General features: G+C 51.3%; 9 protein-coding genes across 9 annotated transcripts; 4 read left to right on the top strand and 5 right to left on the bottom strand.

Moving 5' to 3' along the window:
• Window positions 1-10: 10 nt before the first annotated feature.
• N7468_005085 (MFS transporter) lies at window positions 11-2,144 on the top strand (the record flags this gene model as incomplete). Its single annotated transcript, XM_058474382.1, has 8 exons — window positions 11-65; window positions 122-330; window positions 392-430; window positions 492-866; window positions 931-1,306; window positions 1,379-1,426; window positions 1,493-1,541; window positions 1,592-2,144. 8 exons carry the CDS (start codon window positions 11-13, stop codon window positions 2,142-2,144), a joined length of 1,704 nt encoding a protein of 567 aa, XP_058330122.1.
• Window positions 2,145-2,596: 452 nt separating this feature from the next.
• Window positions 2,597-4,519, bottom strand: N7468_005084 (major facilitator superfamily domain-containing protein; the record flags this gene model as incomplete). Its single annotated transcript, XM_058474381.1, has 6 exons — window positions 2,597-2,898; window positions 2,950-3,197; window positions 3,260-3,493; window positions 3,547-4,056; window positions 4,115-4,132; window positions 4,206-4,519. The coding sequence occupies 6 exons, from the start codon at window positions 4,517-4,519 to the stop codon at window positions 2,597-2,599; spliced, it is 1,626 nt and encodes a 541-aa protein (XP_058330121.1).
• A 338-nt stretch (window positions 4,520-4,857) lies between these two features.
• On the bottom strand, window positions 4,858-6,135 carry N7468_005083 (uncharacterized protein; the record flags this gene model as incomplete). The annotated part of the gene is made up of 5 exons (XM_058474380.1): window positions 4,858-4,902; window positions 4,977-5,370; window positions 5,429-5,487; window positions 5,541-5,935; window positions 6,033-6,135. 5 exons carry the CDS (start codon window positions 6,133-6,135, stop codon window positions 4,858-4,860), a joined length of 996 nt encoding a protein of 331 aa, XP_058330120.1.
• Window positions 6,136-7,408: 1,273 nt separating this feature from the next.
• N7468_005082 (uncharacterized protein) lies at window positions 7,409-8,467 on the bottom strand (the record flags this gene model as incomplete). Its single annotated transcript, XM_058474379.1, has 4 exons — window positions 7,409-7,936; window positions 8,011-8,067; window positions 8,127-8,361; window positions 8,424-8,467. 4 exons carry the CDS (start codon window positions 8,465-8,467, stop codon window positions 7,409-7,411), a joined length of 864 nt encoding a protein of 287 aa, XP_058330119.1.
• Window positions 8,468-10,383: 1,916 nt separating this feature from the next.
• Window positions 10,384-12,512, top strand: N7468_005081 (putative copper amine oxidase; the record flags this gene model as incomplete). The annotated part of the gene is made up of 3 exons (XM_058474378.1): window positions 10,384-11,289; window positions 11,349-12,319; window positions 12,377-12,512. The coding sequence occupies 3 exons, from the start codon at window positions 10,384-10,386 to the stop codon at window positions 12,510-12,512; spliced, it is 2,013 nt and encodes a 670-aa protein (XP_058330118.1).
• A 1,155-nt stretch (window positions 12,513-13,667) lies between these two features.
• Window positions 13,668-14,868, top strand: N7468_005080 (uncharacterized protein; the record flags this gene model as incomplete). Its single annotated transcript, XM_058474377.1, has 7 exons — window positions 13,668-13,840; window positions 13,908-13,997; window positions 14,056-14,210; window positions 14,274-14,342; window positions 14,395-14,570; window positions 14,624-14,760; window positions 14,820-14,868. 7 exons carry the CDS (start codon window positions 13,668-13,670, stop codon window positions 14,866-14,868), a joined length of 849 nt encoding a protein of 282 aa, XP_058330117.1.
• A 525-nt stretch (window positions 14,869-15,393) lies between these two features.
• N7468_005079 (uncharacterized protein) lies at window positions 15,394-15,777 on the bottom strand (the record flags this gene model as incomplete). The annotated part of the gene is made up of 1 exon (XM_058474376.1): window positions 15,394-15,777. The coding sequence occupies one exon, from the start codon at window positions 15,775-15,777 to the stop codon at window positions 15,394-15,396; it is 384 nt and encodes a 127-aa protein (XP_058330116.1).
• Window positions 15,778-16,375: 598 nt separating this feature from the next.
• N7468_005078 (uncharacterized protein) lies at window positions 16,376-17,129 on the top strand (the record flags this gene model as incomplete). The annotated part of the gene is made up of 3 exons (XM_058474375.1): window positions 16,376-16,491; window positions 16,551-16,709; window positions 16,772-17,129. The coding sequence occupies 3 exons, from the start codon at window positions 16,376-16,378 to the stop codon at window positions 17,127-17,129; spliced, it is 633 nt and encodes a 210-aa protein (XP_058330115.1).
• Window positions 17,130-17,811: 682 nt separating this feature from the next.
• Window positions 17,812-19,033, bottom strand: N7468_005077 (heme-dependent oxidative N-demethylase family protein; the record flags this gene model as incomplete). Its single annotated transcript, XM_058474374.1, has 4 exons — window positions 17,812-18,217; window positions 18,279-18,401; window positions 18,461-18,720; window positions 18,767-19,033. 4 exons carry the CDS (start codon window positions 19,031-19,033, stop codon window positions 17,812-17,814), a joined length of 1,056 nt encoding a protein of 351 aa, XP_058330114.1.
• Between the last annotated feature and the right edge of the window lie 442 nt (window positions 19,034-19,475).

Here is a 19,475-nt window from a genome sequence, read left to right as displayed (position 1 = left end):
GCTCGTCGCCATGTCGGACCACTTTGAAGTAGAGGAAACGCTGCAAAAGGCCATGTCAAATACCGGTAGAGTGCATATTCCCCGGAGTCGCAACAGACGGGAATCTGATTCTGTCTTCCAGAGGTCCCAGCTTCCCTGCAAGAATCGCAGTTCTCGCACGATTCGCAATCGTCAACCGATTATTCCGAATACCAAGACTCAGAAGTGGGCCATGAGCCGATCCAGGAACGCTATGACAATCCCACCCAGGGTCGGTTTCGCCGAGTAGCTTCAAAGACCGTAGTGGCCTTTGGGCCCAACGACCCAGCCCATCCGGTCAATTGGAAAAAGGTACGCTGGGTTTCGCCTCGTGCGGTATCACACCCGGTGTTGCTTACTGACGGTGCATTAGTCTCGCAAGTATTTGGTTCTCATTGCTGGCGTCATGCAGGTAAGTAGTCCAGTTATGGCATTGGTGCCATGGTTTACCCCCGAGGTCAATGGGCTCCAAGGTCATGAACAGTACGATCGCATCATCTATCTGCAGTGGTGCCGTTCCCCAGATCGCCGCCGAGTTCAACATCACGAATCAAGAAGCTCTGGTTCTGCCAACCTCGATCTTCTTGATCGGTTATATCGTCGGACCGTTACTGTGGGGACCGAGCTCGGAGTACTTTGGACGCAGGCGTCCGCTGTTCATTGCCTTCTGTGGTTTTATCATCTTCATGATGGCATGTGCCGTGGCTGATTCATATCCCTCGCTTCTGGTCTTCCGCTTGCTGAACGGCATGATGGCCTCATCGCCCATCGCCACCGTCGGGGGATTATTCGCGGATGTGGAAAACGACCCAACCAAGAGAGGCCGCCTTATGGCATATTATATGGCTGTGTGTTCCCCCCCTCCAGCTCCCTTGCAAGAGAGTGACTAGAAGTAACTAAACATATTAACAGTGTACCACCTTCGGTCCTATCATCGGCCCCTTGATTTCCGGCTTCGTAGCCGGCGTCAGCTGGCGCTGGTGCTTCTGGATTGGGCTGATTTGTGCCGGCGCATCGCTCCCTCTGATCGCCTTCATGCCCGAGACGTATGCACCCGTGATCCTGAAGAAACGGGCCCAGAAGATTCGCAAAGATACCGGGAACCAAAGCATCATTTCGCCGCTCGAGCTTGAGAGCCGTGACATCCGGCAGATGGCCATTATCACGATTTCACGACCTTTCCGCATGATCTTCTACGAGTCCATCGTTTCACTAACATCGCTTTACCTTGCACTTGCATATGCAATCTTCTATCTTTATTTCGAAGCGTACCCAATCATCTTCCAAGGTTCGTTGCTTTTCCCCCCGCATATGCAACCAGCCGTGGAAACCCCCCCCACTGACTTGACTCGGGTTATAGGAATCTATAACATGAGCTCTGGGATTGCCGGTCTGATGTTTCTGCCCAGTAAGTATTCCATGCATCCGAAGTTCCATCCCCATCATGTCCGCGACCTAACGTATTCGAATCCAGTTGGCGTCGGTGCTATCCTCGCCTGCTTCTTCTTCATCTGGTACGACGGGTACTTTGCGCGCGCCAAAGCACGGAATGCCCCCTGGGCCAGCATCGAAGAATACCGACGCCTCCCCTCGCCTGCATCGGCGGCCCGCTATATGTCATTTCGCTCTTCTGGATCGGCTGGACCGCCTCAGCAGATATCCCCTGGGTGGTGCCCTTCCTCTCCGGCATCCCGTTCGGCATGGGCTACCTCCTGATTTTCATGGCCATGTTGAACTACCTCACCGACGCCTACGAGACCTTCTCCGCCAGCGCCCAGTCCGCTGCGAGCTGCACCCGAAGTATTCTGGGTGCGGTGCTCCCGCTCGCCGCGAAACCGATGTTCAATACCCTCGGCGTGCATTGGGCGTGCAGCCTGATTGCGTTCTTGGCCTTGGCTGTGTCGCTCATCCCCTTCGGGTTTATTCGGTATGGGGATCGGATCCGGGGCAACAGCAAGTTCTGTCAGGAGCTCAGGCAGATCAAGGAGGCGGAGCGGCGGGAGTGGGAGAGGGAGGGTGCTCCGACGCAGAGTGATCCGGAGAAGGGTCCTATGGATCATACGCTGTCCCTTGCTCGAATTGAGACGGCACAGAGCCACGTCTCCAAGGCCTCTATTATTTGCTGAACAGGGCCGGCTGGTTGGATCGGATGAGTTATGACATCCCAGAGGCGAGCGTTGCTTACCACGTGGTTGGTCGGTGGCTTGACCACTCCAAAAGTGATTTTGTTTATTTGTTTTCTTGCATGATTCCCCAGATGTCCATGACTCCATCATACACCTAATTATAATGTTTTATCTTTGAGCAAAATTTGAGAGAGGCCAAAGTTGATGCGAGGTAGCATGGAATTGCTACGTTCGTTCGGATTGCGCCGAAGTTAATCTTTCATTTCTCCAATCTTGTTATTTGGGCGTAATGACTTCGCAACTAGCAGCTCCGCCCAGATATCACTATCGGTATACAGCATCTAGCATGAATAGTACGTTGATTCCAAATGAGACCCAGAATTTCTCCACACCACATTCAAGCCCATTCAAAGATCTTTACGTAGTGTACAGTGAGCGTGCTCGCCTTTACTTCAGTCACTCTTGAGACCAACTTTCCCTACACGACGCAGGCCCCATGCGCCCACGCCCGAGGCAGCCAGCATAAGCCCGAAACAGGTCCAGAACACGGCCCGATACCCCATCATCAGGGCATCGGGGGACCCTTTATCGGGATACGAGGATCGGTCGGTGACTCCTGCAGAGATGATAGCGAATATCGTCAGCCCAATCGAGGTGCCGAATTGCGAAACGGTGTTGAACACAGCTCCTGCAAGACCTTGGGTCTTGGGACTGAAGCTATCCGCGATGATAAGGTTGGCGACCGTGAAGATCACTGTTAAAGATCAGTTCATATACAGCAAGTTTGAGGCCAGAATGAACAAACCGTCAGCTGACAAGGGTCCCAAGAGGACAGCCCAGAAAGCACAGTACCACCACGACCACTCTGGATCAATAATAGCCATCAGGAGCGGCGAGCCAGCACTCAATATTGTCGTAATCAGGACAAGGTAATTGGCGTGGAATCGATGAACCAGGAGACCCGTTCCCAGGTTAAGAACGATCCCAATGATGACATTTGGCATGAACCGGAGAGCCGCTTGGATTGCGGGGAGCTGCTGCACCTCTTGGAAGCTGATCCCAATAGTTTAGTATAAACTTGGATGCGAACTGGGTTTTCTGCGAGGGCGACATACAATAGACTGAGAATCGTCTCCATGCCGTTCAGAACGGCCCAAGAGAAAAGGACCATCACGCAGATGGAAGCAAAGGCCGTGTTCTTCCAAAGGGAATTCGGGATCAGCGCGGATTTCCCGTTCTTCTCCCGCCACCACATCCAGGTACAAAACGCAGGGATCATGCCGGTTGCGATGCAGAGAAGTGCGATATTCTCCGCCTTCTCGACGTTCGAAGGGCTATCAGTAATGACGCTGCATGCAAGGTTAGCTGACAGAGAAGCCCACGCTTTGCAAGAGTGACATACGCAAAAACATAGGAGATAAGTCCCAAGGAGGAGCTCGACAGCACGATTCCAACCCAGTCAATCTCCGTGCGGAGTCTATAGAATGTAAAAGGCTCTCTGGGGCTGTCTTTCGGCAGCTTGAAATAATTCACGAGCGTGAGGATGAACATGGCCCCCGCACATAGATAATACCCGAATCTCCATCCAAGGACTGAGGACTGGAAGATGCCCCCGAGGACCAACCCAACCGAGAACCCGAAGGGCTGCCCCAGTCCCAAGCAAGCGAATCCTATGTTCCGCCGCTTACCGGCAGGCATTGTGTCTGTCAGAATGCTGAATGCGGTTGGAAGACACATCGACGTGGCAATGCCTTGGAAAGCTCGGAACAAAATCAGCTGGATGCCGGTTTGAGAGACGCTGCAGGCCAGGATGAAGACGGATAGGAAGAAGCAGCCGAGCAGATTGATCATGCGATTTCCAAGGAAATCTGCCAGAGATCCTGCTAGTAATAGGCAGCATCCGTTGGCCAGACTATCCAATTCGGTTAATGGCGGCATTCGACGTAGAAAGCAAAAAAAAAAAAACTTACGAGTATACTGATGCTGGCCTGTTGTAGAGAAAAGGTCTTTTCAGTACTCCCAATTACTTTGCTTGTTCAGATACCGACAATTGCTGCTTACCAGAGGAGCAGACTATCCGGGAGATTCAAATCGGCCGCAATCCATGGCAGTCCAATAGTGAGTAGGCCGGTGCTCATGCTTCCGACGAAAGTGAGGCCTGTCAGAGTGGTCACCAGGATGGTGGCCCTTGTACGGGACATATTCGACGTATCTGTGCTAGAAGCATCATAGTTCAATTCTTCAGGCCTAGAGTCAGATAAGTGCCGACCAAGTCGCTGCGAGTCCGCAGTGCGCCGTTGTCCAAATGAGGCATTGGTTGGAAGTTCAAGCTCCAGCGCCTCGGCCTGGGTCTGAGTCGCAACAACCGTCGCCATGCTGTTTCACACAAGAAAGGCTGTCGGAACAGTCGAGTTGAGGCTTTCAAAATTAGGACTTGAAGATTCGGAGACGAAGAGTAGCGAACCGTCAAAGAAGAGGGTCCAAGCCCAATTAGCGTTAGTTACGGTGGGGAACCACGCATCGTTCACGCCCTGCAGATGTCAACTGTGGGTCACCTCCAAGTAACATTTTACGGCGATGAATTGATTGATTGATTGCGCAGAACGGATAGAATTGCTAGCAATTTCAGACTGCATTAAGGGTGTAAAAGAGAAATCTAATGAATAGAACTATATACATGAAACGAACGAAGGGAAGGATCAAAGAGGACTCTCTAGATCTTGGACTTTGGCTCATCCTGCTTTAATCGGACCACACCCTGACCAGAAAATGTTAGTATTTGCTTCTTCTTTCTGTGTGCTAGAACCAGTCTCGGGGAAGGAATAAACATACCTCTTGAGTGCAGGTTGCGATCAAGGTTCCGTCCTGGGCCCAGATCTTCTGAATGACCAACCCGCGACCCTCTCCGGCCCAGGTACTTTCCATCTCCGTCAAAAGCCACTGGTCCGCCCGGAATGCCCTTGGATTATGGAAGTAGATCGAATGATCTAAGCTGACCATCATGCCGACTTCTCTGTGCTCCTTCTTTTCCGCTTGGTTGAGCGCCCCCTCCAGTCGATGCTGCAAGTCGGCTGCCTCCTCTTCTTTGAGCTCCTTCAGAGCCTTTGTAATATCGTCATCATCCAGATCCGATGGATTCTTCAACGCTTTGAGTAGCTTTTCAAGCTCGGCCGGAGACGAAAACCGAGGAATGCCATGTACGCGGGACACGGTGCCGATGAAGTAGCTATCTGACATGTATGCAAGCGCCGATAGGTGTGCTGGATATCCCCTCCTTCGGAAACCCGCCCTCGGGCCCGAATAAATCGTCGGATTCTCTTATCAGTCGGATCTGGTGAGTTTCCTGCGAGAATGTCAGTCGCTGATCATCCGAAACGAGGGATATGACAAGCATACGATTGAGTACGACGGACTTCGTTGATTCGAACGGAGCGCCGCCCGCATTGTCACTGGCCCATGTCCTGACACCCCTGCCGGTGGGTCTGCCGGAGCCGGGATATCAGGCTTCGAGGCCGCATGGTTGATGGTCTTCTCGCCGCCGCTCCCTGGTCGGCTGAAGCTCAATGTAGTAGTGAAGATGGGTCGTCCTCGTTGACGCGCCTGCACTGTTCGAGTCATGAAGCTCCGTCCGTCGCGCACCCGTTCAACATGGTATAGGATTGGGATTTGCGAGTCACCGGCGAGGACGAAATAGCAATGCATGCTGTGGACAGCGAAGTCGGCGGGGACGGTTCGCATGGCCGCGGATAAACACTGGGCGATCACAGTGCCGCCGTAGATCCCGCGAGCTCCTGGTGGGTGCCATAGTGGCTGCGTATTTGTAAAGACATCCTGGTAAGGCAGTCGTCAGCTTTCTGACCCTTGCTCGAGGGCCGGCATGGTACATACGGGGCCGAGGTCTACGACGGGTGTCAAGTCCAGGGCATTCTCGATCACGGCCTTGGTATGGTCTCAGAGGCGGAGGCGGAAAGAGAGTGCTGGGGTTCTCCATGATGCTATGAAGAAATCAGATATGCCCAGGAAGTGAGAGATCGAGGATAGGGAGGATAGTTATGACCCAGTGAGCGTCCTCACTTTTCCGTGAGCCTCGGCTCATGCGCTAAGGGCGATGCGGCGCCAGTTCACGTGATTATTCTATACAGACTTGATCGCGGGGAGTCAGGCTTGGGTGTACAATCACGATTCCTGGACTTGGATTGGAATAGTTGATAATGCTCAGTGGCTTTTGAATCTCTATTTTTAGTTACTATTTTTTTTCTCTTCATCCTGCTCCAAATCTATGCATAGCCACGATGGAGCTGACAGCCATGCCGCCGCTAGAAGTCCACGTGAAGTAGACGCAATGAATGCAATTGGATAAAGACATCACATGCATCTACCATAAGCTGTCCATCTGTCATGATATGCCGTATCAATGCCTTGGATGAGCGTCTACTTAGGCTTCGCCCGCGGTTCCCCATTGTTCTCTAACCCACTTTGGATTTCGGACCTCTCAAGGATTGGGAAATTATGCCAGGGCTCTTTCGTAAACTACAAGTACAACATACGAATTGGAGATTGTGAATCAAACTCACTTTCACCTGGGCAAGACCGAAATGCCGCATGATACTGGATTACTGGTTCGGGCGGCCACGATTCCCAAGTTAGACGGTCAATGATTCGAGCTTTTACAGTCGGTATTGGTAGTTTAGTACTCAACCTTGATGTCTTCATTTTGTATGGCACTTAACACCAGGTTTCAAGAAATGACACCCGTCTGCTATAAAATCCACCAGGTCCAATTTTGACGGTTTTTCCTCCAGATACTAGCAAAAAGAATTTGCTGGTTCTCTGTTTTCTCTCCTACAACTACTCGACCTTCACCTTCATTCTGTATAGCCTTAACACCAGATTTCAAGAAATGACACCCGTCTGCTCTAAAATCCACCAGGATCAGCTTTGGCGGTTTTTCCTCCAGATACTAGCAAAAAAAAAAAACTTTGCTGGTTCTCGGATTTCTCTCCTACAATTACTCGGCCTTTTGTGAAGGAGTATTCCTGGGCTAATATCCCAACAAGTAAGCCAAACGACCACCATATCTGCACAATATGTGCAGATATGCCCAGGCACGCCTTATATAGTACACCTCTCTAACTAAAATCTTTCGTAACACCTTTACGTCTTTCATTTTGTACCCGTTGCACAAATCTCCGCCTCCATTGGTAGCGACAGCGCCAACCTTCGTAAATACAACGTGCTTATTTACTTGCCGAATGAAAACCCCCTCAACTCTCCGTTATTCTGTCCAATCTGGAAGCCAGAATTGTTTCCGGCAAAAGAGATGTTCGTGCCACCCCCTTCGCGTCCTGTTTAGGGAGATTCTCGATCACCCGCGCGATGGATCTGGACACGGTTCGGAAATCTTTGTTTTCATCCTCGAACCTGGCTATCTCATGATGGTTGCCTTTCAAAACCTTAAGGTCGGGCGAATCCCCTGGTAACTTGGCCTCGGAGACATCCACAATATACAACTTTTTGCCATGGATCTCCACAGGAGCGTTCTCATAGAAGGTCTCAACGTTGATCGAGTTGGCCTCTCGCAGTTGAGCGAACTCTTGCGAGACTTTCAATATATGTGCCGACAAGGTTTTAAGATTGGAGTCAGATGGAATTTCCTTTCCCACCAATTGGAAAAATTTCTTCGCTGTCTGTAGATTATCGGGCGTGTACTGAGGTGTTCCAAGTAACAGGATGCTTGCCACCTTTTCCACAAGCTTCTTGTTCGATTCATTCTTGTTTGCTCGAAGGAGTGCCTAAGGCGAGATCAACCAGGTACTCATCTTAGCATCTGGGTCTTTGCTGATGGACTTTAGGTGGAGATACATACCGATTGGAGCACTACGCCACCAAGGCAGTGGGCGACGAACACGATCGGTCTTTTGGCCTGTCGGGAAGATTGAAGAGTCAGATAATGCACTGATGCGATCAATATAATATACTAACTTTGTCTCCGGATCTCGCTTCGGTAAGGTCGTCGACCAATTCGTCTGACGTGGAATGAAACCCATTCCTCTCATTCCAGAATGCATCAACGGTCAAATCATCGTCGTATTCAAACGCCAAAATCCGCGCTTTGGGAGCTTTTTGCGGGAGAAGACGCTCTGGCCAGAAGAGAGCACTCTTAGCAGACGTCCATTCCGGTTTATCGGCGATCTTCAAGCCGGGGACAAGGACGACGCTGCATTTTCGCGCGTGTGTCAGCGTTAGGGCTCCATTTGCGGGGAAGGGTTTGTCGCATACTCCAGGCTAGCTTCTGAGACATCCTTGATGATTTTGACAGGCATTATTCGAGTCGCTCAGGAGGTCAGTCTGAGCCTTATAGAATGCGGATAATCTTCAGAATATGCGAAGTCAATGGGCGTCGAGTTCTCGCGATCAGATATATATAGTGCATAACCCCTCATTTTAGCGCCAGGCAAATGGGCGAGGCGTTTACGGGTAAGATTTGCGTTGGGCTGAAAAGACCTGCGCCACGATCCTAGCAGCACCCCCGCTTGAGAAAGAAAAATACTGATGGGGAGACGTGAAGCCATTGTCTAATACTAGGAGAGCATTTTGTGAACGAATAACCCAGTAGAAGTCATCTTCCGTGCAGAGCCTACGAACGGCTGTCCATCCCGAGTCCACATGGTGAAACCTGGAATGCTCTGTGTAAATTTCGGTGACAGATTTGGAGTGGGGCGGGGCCATTTTGAGGCTGAATTCGCTCTTCCAACCATCTGGGTGATGCCGATCGAATTTGGAGGAACTTCCAGTTGAGCCTCATGAGCATACTGTGTGCCGACTTTATAAAAATAGTCTAAATTACTTGTACTGTCGTGCGATATTCTAGGACTTGTTCAACCATTCAGCTTCGGGTCTGGGTAGACTTGAACATACCCATTGGCTTAGCGTAGTAATAGATCTAGTACGTAGAGCGTCGCCTTTTCAATAGATTACAATGCGCGTCGCGATTGCTGGTGGAACCAGTCCAACACTTGGGCAATCGATTGTTTTCGCTCCCTTCGCCACAAAGGGATGCTACCTTCCATTGATCTTTCCCCACGAGATTTGCAAGAAACCTCTCAAGGAATGGAGTCGCCTGGTCACAGCCCTACGCGGTGTCAATGCCGTGTTCAGTGTGCTCCTCGTTCCAGGGCCTGAATGGGTATCAGCCAAGGTCAATCTTCTGCGGGCCGCCCAGGATGCAGGCTGTCGACAATTTGGTCCATGCGAATTTGCCTTGACATTTGAAGCTCAGCGACGTCCTCCAGGCCAAAAATTTTGTTTGAGAGAAAGTCAGAGTCCTCAACCATGAGAGACTTTTCAGAAGAAGCCATTTTGGGGCTTTTGATGTCTATGTCAACTACAGAGGCGATGCTAGGTAGATAACTCGTATGATCAGTTGAAAGAGACATATCAAATTGTGGAGTGCCCAGGTTCTACCGTCAACTGCGGGCATTGACAAAGATACAGGCCGCGGAACGTAAATTCTGTCAAGGACGGAGAGTTATCCGCTAATCCACTTTTCACAAGTATTAGGAAAAAAATAGGATGAATCAATCTTTTCTCTTATCACTACCATTATCACTAGCTCTTTCTGCAAGCATATCGCTCCAGCACCGCAGATTTCCTCGCATTTGACGGATCTTGGCGGACCGCTTCCATGTCATTCAGGAACGGACCGAGTGTGAAGTAACTGCCTTGCATTCAATCGGACTATTTCCACTTACCAGCGAGCTTCGACTATTGGGCGTCTGGGGGTGTCACGCCCTGCTGTGGGCCCAAAGTTTGTCACAACAATCTGGTGGCAATAGACAGCTCGGAACTGGGATGGATTCCGAGGGTAGCCTCACAGATAGAAGAGATTGTTGTTATGATGCACACTATCTTGGGAAACAGCCCCGGGGCAATTGAAACACTCTATCGCTATCAAACTGATTTCTAGGGGAATTTTAAATGCATACATCTGCTAAGTGGCGTGATTGGGCGAATATACTTTTGCTAAGAGCGCAGATAAGGGCAGATAAGGCTCGGAGATCATGATCTCGGAAAGAAGGTTATAGTTCCGAGTGCAAGGTGGGGAAGGCCTCAGTACCAGCATATCATTCTAGCTTATTGGGTTATTATTATTCTTACTTTCCCTATATTTACCTCGTTATATGTCCGTGGTTCTTCAGTCCTCAAGTTGCTGGAAGTCAGTTCCGGATTGTGTTCGGTCATGGTGCACCCACTTGCCATTCTCTCGGAAGCAGAGACCAACTTGGCTCGCGATGTTGTCAAGGCAGCTCACCCAAAGACTGTGATTGACTTCCGGGAAATCTACCTCCAGGAGCCTCCGAAAGCTCAACTCCTCGAGTTTTTAGCCATTGAACACGCTGGCCGCCTCAGCCCAACCACTCCTCGCCCGCCCCGTCTTGCACTTGCCCAGTACGATGTGATAGGAGCCGACCGTATCCCGCAGTACCAGGAGTCCGTCATTGACCTTGTCACTGGCAAACGCATTCACCACATCGTAGTCGGCAAACAGCACCATGCAGCCCTGACATTAAGCGAGTTTGATACTTTGGTTGAGAAGTGCATGACATCTCCCTTGTTCCAGCAAGCCATGGCCGACTTTGATCTCCCCGAGGGATTCGAAGTGGTTATCGAGCCATGGCCCTACGGGGGCTTAGACTCCCAAGACGACAACCGCCGCTACTTCCAAGGCCTGTGTTTTGCCCAGGATAAGCGATCTGGTAACCCCGACTCTAACTTCTACTCCTTCCCTTTGCCCGTCATCCCGGTCATGGACGCCCACACCCAGCAGATTATCCGTGTCGACCGGCCAGCGACTGGAGGTAAAGGAGATGGATTGCGGGAGCATACTTTCAAGCGTGATATCATTGGTCACTGCAAACCTTCCGAGTACATTCCCGAGCTGCTCCCGGAAGGCACTCGCAAGGATTTGAAGCCTCTCAACGTGGTCCAGCCGGAAGGCCCCTCATTCAAGGTCACCGATGAATCACTGGTGGAATGGCAGAAGTGGCGGCTCCGGGTTGCGTTCAATCCTCGCGAAGGGGCTACTATTCACGATGTCTGGTATGACGGTCGCAGTGTGATGCACCGTCTGGCTATTAGTGAAATGGTCTGTCTGTGCCAAAATGATGACCATTGATGGGGATACTAACCTTGATCGCTGACTAGACCGTGCCATATGCCGATCCTCGCCCTCCTTTCCATCGCAAACAGGCGTTTGACTTTGGCGATGGTGGCGGTGGGAACATGGCAAACAACTTGTCTCTGGGATGCGACTGCCTTGGAGTGATCAAATACTTCGATGCTGTAATTACTGGCGCCGATGGCACAGCTCAGAAGCTGCCAAATGCTATTTGTCTGCACGAGCAAGATAGTGGCATCGCATGGAAGCACTCGAACTGGCGCACTGGTCGCGCAGTTGTGACCCGCCACCGCGAGTTGGTGGTCCAGTTTATCATCACCCTCGCAAATTACGAGTATATCTTCGCCTACAAGTTCGACCAATCCGGCGGCATCACTGTTGAAGCCCGTGCCACAGGCATCCTGAATGTCGTGAATATTGACGCCGGCAAGGTTAGCGAATTCGGCAACGTTGTCAGTGGCGGAGTGCTGGCACAGAACCACCAGCACATCTTCTGTGTTCGTATTGATCCGGCAGTAGATGGGCACACAAACTCTGTTGTGATAGAAGAGTCCCATCCAGTGCCGATGAACGCGGCCACAAACCCGCACGGTAACTTTTACAAGGTCACCAAAGAGACGGTGAAGCGCTCCTCGTGGGTGGATGCCGCACCCCAGCTTAACCGAACCATTAAAATGGTCAATCCCCGAAAGACTAACCCGATCAGTGGAAACCCCGTGGGGTACAAGTTTATTCCACAAGCTACACAGACCTTGCTAGCCGACCCGGACTCTGTGCAGGCCCGCCGAGCACAGTTCGCCCAGCACCATGTCTGGGTGACCAAGCACCAAGATAACGAATTCTACGCTGGTGGTCGGTACACGCTGCAGAGTCAGTTGGAAGTTGATGGCGTCGCAGATGCAGCCCGCCGGGGAGATGTAATCTCGGATACGGATGTAGTAGTGTGGAACACCTTCGGAATCACTCATAACCCACGAGTGGAGGATTGGCCTGTTATGTGAGTGACGCCCACTTCGACTAACCTGCTCGGTCTTGACTCATGAGCTTTCACTAGGCCCGTGGAGATCTTCCAGCTCATGCTCCGCCCCGCGGACTTCTTTACAGCCAACCCCTCAATCGACGTTCCCTCGGATAAGAACGTGTCTTCGAGATTGGCCGAGGCCGAGTGCTGCCGACAGGCGCATATTTGAGTTCTGCGTCTGTCCATGGTTACAGAATTGCTTCCATTTCTACATTATGATTACAATTACCCCACAGGATCCACCACCTCCACGTATCGTGGTCATCCAGGTGCCACTTGACGACATTAAGAACTGGGGTTTTACCATGTCTCAAGGAATCCCGAAATAAATCCAAGGATCCCGATCCATTCGTGAATACCCGTTGCTTGGGTTGGCATGTGATGGACTTTCCCGTAGCTTGATCATGGCGCATTCCCTGGTTTGAGATTGCATAACTTTATGAAGTAAGATATGAGCAACTCAAAGTACCATCAAGTGTCCAATCAACGGGCGAGCCCCGCAATTTTTTTTCCCCAGCAACTAAACGTTCCTTGGCAACTGAGCGCGGGGACAGACTCCCCCAGGATTGGACCCGCGGAGTCAGCCCCGCAGTACGGAGTATGCCAAGTTCAATACCTGTGAATCTGGAGCTCCAGCCAATGCCAATCCCTACTATAAAGAACGATAAACTTCTGAAATGCGGATCCGACTCCTAGGGTTGACTCCGACTAATCATTTCTTATAGCCTGAGGTTAGGTGATTTCCAGCGAGAATACGAGTCGGCGGCGTACGCCGGGAGACGAGCCATTTCGCTCTCCATGGGTAGTTCCAATGTACTCAGCCGTATCCACAGCTCGTCGGAGCACGAGCTGCATCGGGGAATCCAGCTACGGAGACACAGTATGGTTCTCGGGTTCAGACCTCGGCAGATTTGTATAGTTCACGGCGTCCTCAGCCAGCAAACAAGGAGTTGAAATGACCCACCCGTGGTCGCCTCCGTACATCTAAGCCGAACGTACCCGAAGATGGTCTCGACTAAGGGGGCAAGCTCCATTTTCCCCGCACGTACCCCAGGATGGTACGCGGTCGAGAACCCTAATCCGGGCTTGGAAATGCGTCGGGTGCGGTCGCAGTCGATGATGATTTTGCGGTGATTCAACGTTGCGGATCCACTCATGGGCTGTTCTGCTTGCCCAGCTTATCGTTTGGAGCTCGCTGGGCAGTAAGGCAGAGGTCTATAAATATGGCGCGCATTTCCCTTGATCGAAGACCTGGGTCGGTTAAACGAGAGACTCGCCTTTCAATCCTAGTATCTTGCAATCTTCACTGGCTAAGGTCAACACAATGAGCATCGAGGACCTTCGGATCAAGTCCAACGGCGCCACGATGAATGGCTTAACTCAAGTCCCGACATCAGTGACGCTTTCGGCGGAGCAGTTCGAACGGCTGTATCTGAATCCTATGATGCACCGTCGACAGCCTGATCTCACAAAGAAGTTTGGTAACCCCACACCACTGTGAGTACCCCGACCACCATTTACATCTCCTCTCAAGGTTCCTGCCATTCTAACCCTTTTCTCACAGGGGTTTGGGAGCTTTCGTTTTAACGGCGACGCCCATCGCGTGCTGCTTGATGGGATGGAGGGGCGCCACTGGAGTCGGTGCTGCGTTCAGGTAAGACTTCCATAGCACTGATCCGATGCTCAGACTGGCATGCGCTGACCTCTTCTAGCGGAGTTTTGGTTCTGTTTGGTGGAGTGTTTCTGGTATTTGCAGGTGTCATGGAGTTTATTCTTGGCAACACGTTCTCCGGCGCTGTATTCTGTCACCTCGGTGCTTTCTGCCTCGCTTTAGGGGCTACCTTGACTCCTGCTTTCAACGCTGCCGGTAAGAAACCCAAGGGCCACAGCATGGGCTTGGATTCGCGACGCTAATATTCGACATCATTAGCCCCGTACTCGGCCGATGGCACAAATACACTCCAGGGTCTCCATAGTCCCGAATTCTTAACCACATTTGGTAAGCAATCAGACTATCCCATCCGAAGCCTATCAGCTCACACCCTGTATAGCGTTCTTCTTCGTTTTCATGGCCTTATTGATGTTCATATACATCATCTGCGCCTTACGCACCAATGTGGTTTTCGTCCTCATCTTTACCGGCCTGTTCCTCTACTTCTGTCTTTTTGCCGCCTCTTGGTGGCACTTGGCGGCTGGGAATCTTGTCGTCGGCAACAGGTGTCAAGTGGTAAGTTCCGGATCCCAGATCTCCTCCCTTGTATTCTCTAACCTGTGCTGCAGGGAAGTGGCGCAGCGCTATTCGCGGCCTCAATGCTAGGGTTTTATCTCCTGGCTGCTCAGCTGTTTTCCTCGGTCGGTCTCCCAATTACCCTGCCTGTTGGCGACCTTACAGAGCTATGGAGTAGAGGCACTTCGAGGTAAGTTCTATGCTGAGACCTGCCCCTCCCGCGTTCCCTCGTGTCTGACGTGTTTCTAGGCGCGAGGCTTCGGATTTGGAAGTTGGTGAGGAATCCGGTAGCAAGTAATCTGCCTTTTTTTCCTTTTTTTCTCCGGTCATCGGCTTGACGCGTGGGTCACTCTGAGACATGCAGTCATTTCGTGGGAAGGTTGCGAATGCAGAGCTTCCCCTATCATGATATGATAAATAAATACTTAATGTTGAATTCCTCTTGAGCCATGAACATGATCATGATGCTTATGAAGAACGTCTGCCCCTATGGTGGATCGATGCCAGGGTGTGAATACTTCGTTATATACGAAGAGAAATATAACTAGTCGAAAACATCATTACTCATTCACCCAGAGATCTATGTACCACACTGTGATCCTTTATTCTCACTTTCTCAGGATTATTTTGGCTCACCCTACGACCGCCACTCTGTTATCTCTTCGATATGTATTTTTCCTTGTGCGAAGCACGTAATAGCCTCTGAGATAATTTCACCCAAACTCCACGGCGACTTTTCCGCGTCAATAAAGCTTAGTGCTCGAGTTAATATACGACGTGCCCTCGTGCCAGAAGCGAGTAGCCGCACGGGACGCAGGGTTGTTTATGAACGCTCAAATAAAGGAGGCTTTTCAAGGGCCTTACACCGGTGATAACCCCGTCGAGCAAGAGCTCTTCGTAGAGTCTCCGGACTAACTGGCAGTTGCAGTTCTTCAATCACCTTCGAATAAGGCATCTGTCGTCTTATATTGGAAGATGAGATAAACTCGATGATCTCATCGAGCTGTTCGTCAGAGAGCTTTCGACGTTGGCCAGGAGCCTTCCGTGGGGTAGGCCTCTCATCTGAACAGGCTTTTTGGACCTGACGTTGAGTAATCTTTAATGCCGAAGCAATCTGAGCGTAAGTATACCCTTGAGCGCGTAGTGTGCGCGCGGCGATGCGTTGATCACGGGTGGTCTTATGAGTTGGCGTCCGAGGGGCCTCCATGGCAGACGATATCGAAATGAGGAGAAAGAAAGAAAGAGAAATGAGAAGAAAGGCGTTGAAATATACAGGATTGGGCTAGTCCTAGTTCGGAAGGCGGTTGGATAGAGCATCCGTGAAGTCGGCATGAAGGACGCTAACATTATTATTGAGGTGCCCCTAGACTTGCAGAACCTGCACGGGTAGTTCTCCAAGTGAGGGTGGGGTTCAAGTGCACAAGGGGAGTGGGGCGTTGCGGCTTACCACCTGCCGCATCCCCAATATCATCAAATGCTCACTCCCAGGCAGACGAGGAAGAACATGCAAGGCTTCCACGATGACGAGGCTTATCACCAGCTGCAGTAGGGCCACCAGAAATGCCGAGCATAAGCATAAGCAGTGGTTGCCCAACTTGTGGCGAAGGCAGAGGGGGGCTGAGATGGGTCTGCATCTTTTCCTGACTCGCCTTAATGCGGCTGATGGAAGCTCGGCCTGATGGGCCCGTGTTGCCCTGTGCACATTTCAACCCTTTCCCGCGTTCGGACCGGGCTTACGATGCTGGTTTCTTCCCCCCTGAGCTTTTTCTGCGATTTCTAGCAATGTCGTAGCATGACCGCTCAGCATGCAAGCCCATCTACCTGAGCCTGTGTGGATGCCGGCTGGACAGAGCCACGGCCCTCAGGTGCCGAGGGTGTGGAAACTCGCGTCGAATTGTGCATCTGTCGGTTTGCTGTTGGGGTAGGTTTTGGTCCGGGGGTTGTGTATGAACCGCGCTAACCTGTGATTGTTCCGGTCAGATATCTGATGTTGGCGGTTGTATTCGGTGGATCGAGCGATGACCTGCACATTAACGCTGCTGCGGCTGCTGTGGTCGCCTATGGATTCATCGGGATCTCGTACGCTGTGTCGGTTGGGATCTCGTTCTGCCAGCGTTCAGCTCAAGGCTTCCTTCTTCGGTCTATCTTCATGTCCGACTCCTTTTGTGCCCGGGTCGCGGCCTGTCGCTGATCGGTAACAGGCCATACCTGATTATTAACCTTATCGCCTTATTCAATGTCGTCTTCAACATCATCGCGCGCGACCTTCGCCCTCTCAATGCTGCCCGGGTCATAGCGATCGGGTTGCCCGCCACCGGCGTTCTGGTATACGGCCTTGTGGCGTTCTTGATATATCGCGAACTCGAGCCCGAAGGGAGCCATCTTCCGGACGAGGGAAGCAGCAGCATGCTGCTGTTGGACGATGTTGAAAGCCAGCGACAACATTTTGCGCGACTGTTGGAAACGAGAGATGCCCCGGCTCCCTCGCCCGAGCTTGTTCAGAACACCTATCGACTGGATCTCCCGATAGTGGAGCGCACTCCGGACGACCAAGTGTGATCCTAGACTTAGATGATATATTGGCTCTGCACCACTGGTGGTCGATGGCGACTCTCATGGCAAAATAACTGGGGAAAGATATTCAATTTGATTGGCATGAATATGACAAGTAAACTTTAGCCGTAAGCAATGTCGGGGTGGTTAAATCAAAAATAGAATCCACTAGCATCCGCACGAGAGCGAGACGTCAAAGAGGGGCTGCCGCTGCATGATAGATACGCTAAAAGGCTGATGGGCGACTTGCGAAATTAATATCCGCACGAATCTTATTGGCCAGCCTTTAGGAGCGGCGGAGTTCCTTATACCCTGTTTTGACCTTGATTTCTTGACCTTCAGTCATCCGGGATCTGCCTTGAGTGGACACAGAAAGAATGGGTCCTGCTCATCAACTTACCTCACTACCTTGTCTATTCCCAGGTGTGCACTCTGGGAACTTCTCCCGATATCAGATAATTCTACAAATCTACCGCAGGTATAATGATAATAGAGAAAAAAAAAAACCTATATTTGGAACACTCCAAACTCAATTTTTTTAGAACTAAACCGAAAATCAAACATGGTAACAATTTAAAGGTCAAAACGAAAAGTATTCAGACAGCCGCCCACCCATTTTGGGGTCCCAGAAAATGCAATATCAAATAATAGGAACGATTTCATACGCCCAGGCTCTTTCATATCAGCCCTAAACTGCAGGCGTGGCAGAGCTGTCATCTGCAGACGCCCGGCGCTGCTTATAATACTCCAACACCTTCGCTCCCCAAACATGTCTTCCTTTATACTCGCTGACATAGTCCGGCCATGTCTTCATTTCCGTGGCGAGGTTCTCGAGCTCCTTGAGGGGGAGCTGACTCACCGGGGTCAGATAGGTCTTCACGCCGAACACGATCGCACCGGTGCGTGGCATGCGGCGGAATGTCTGGCGCTCGCGGCGGATGAGAATCTCCTCTGGCGAGGGATCCAGAAGGGCCTTTTCGCACAGGGCGTTGGGCCGGTAGAGGATCTCCGAGAGGGCTTCGCCGGGGCGTTTCACTTCGACGAAGTAATTGGAGCGTTCCATTGGCGACGAGGGGGTCAGCCGAGCCAGGAATCTATGTTCTGTTAGCTAATTCTGGCCAAAGATTGTCACGAGGATCTATCTGGATGACTGACTTGCTGACCGAATTCGCCACCTGCTGATGCCACAGCGGGACTGGCTCGTGCAGGCGGGAAATCGTCCACCCAATACGTTCGCTGACAGTCCACCCCGTTGGGAAGAGACTGGCGCTGGCCGCACTGGAGAACAATCAGCTCATTGTATTTGGATCACCAGGGGGGAAGGGCTCTCTGCTCACAGATAGTATTCTCCGTCTTCATTGAGCATGAGAACGCTCAAATCTTCCATCGTCAAGCGAACGGCCGCCTCGAGCGCATCGGTGCTGTTGCCGCTAGCAGCCTGTTGAGTCACATTGAACTTTTCGCCCGTCATGCGGTTCTCGATAACGCTTTCATCGCCTTCGGTCGTCTTGTGAAATGCGCTGGGGAATCGCTCGCAGAGAAACTGCGAGACCTCCTCGAGCGCTTCCTGGCAGCCGTCACGCGACTCGGGCAAACACTGCAAGACGGAGTCCTTTTTTCTCCCGGAGCAGTTGGTCGCGGACTCGGTGCTCTTCCATGTAGTTTTTGTCCAATGTGAGCCAATTCGCGACATCCAGCTTGCGGATGTCCATCATGACGCGGTATCGCTCGCGTCCACGAATTGGCTGTGCCGGGTACGGCGCCATGCCCTTAACGTCGGTTGGGCTTTGCGAGCTAGCATGTTGGCGTAGTTTGCAGAATTGAGACAGCCAGCTGTGGATTGGTTTTTGATATCTCACAGCTAGAAGCAGGAGGCAGATCGGAAGTACCACTAGCGAGAAGACTGTCATACTTTTCCATGCGGCAGCTCAGGGTTGTTTTATGTTTTTTAAGTTAAGCGTCAAAGCGCCGACGAGGTTTTAGGTGATGACGATTACTGCTTTGGTGATAGACGAACCTAGGCCGCAACAAAAAAAAAAGAAAAGAAAAGCAAAAGTGAAATCGTTTGAGAATACGAGGAACCACGTTGGAAAGCCAGGTTTACATAAATAGTCCTCACCTGACACTGAAGATGACGGCGACTGAAAAGCCAAGGCAGGCAACAAACCAAACTTGCAACAGATGGATCACCAGACGGCTGAAATTTTCTACCAAAGCCCGATGAAAATCCCACAATTAGACTCAAAAGGAATTTTCAGCGGCAAAGAAACCTAGCCCCCCCTGCCACAAAAGGGCGAGCAGGTGCATTTCCACATTCCTGATCGAGGGGAGTGGAACTGCCGTGATACGCTC

Source organism: Penicillium chermesinum, assembly GCF_028974085.1.
Source record: "Penicillium chermesinum strain IBT 19713 chromosome Unknown utg000004l:1.0-3345178.0:1.0-3348027.0, whole genome shotgun sequence".
Taxonomy (NCBI): domain Eukaryota; kingdom Fungi; phylum Ascomycota; class Eurotiomycetes; order Eurotiales; family Aspergillaceae; genus Penicillium; species Penicillium chermesinum.
This window is presented reverse-complemented; position numbering and strand designations above follow the sequence as displayed.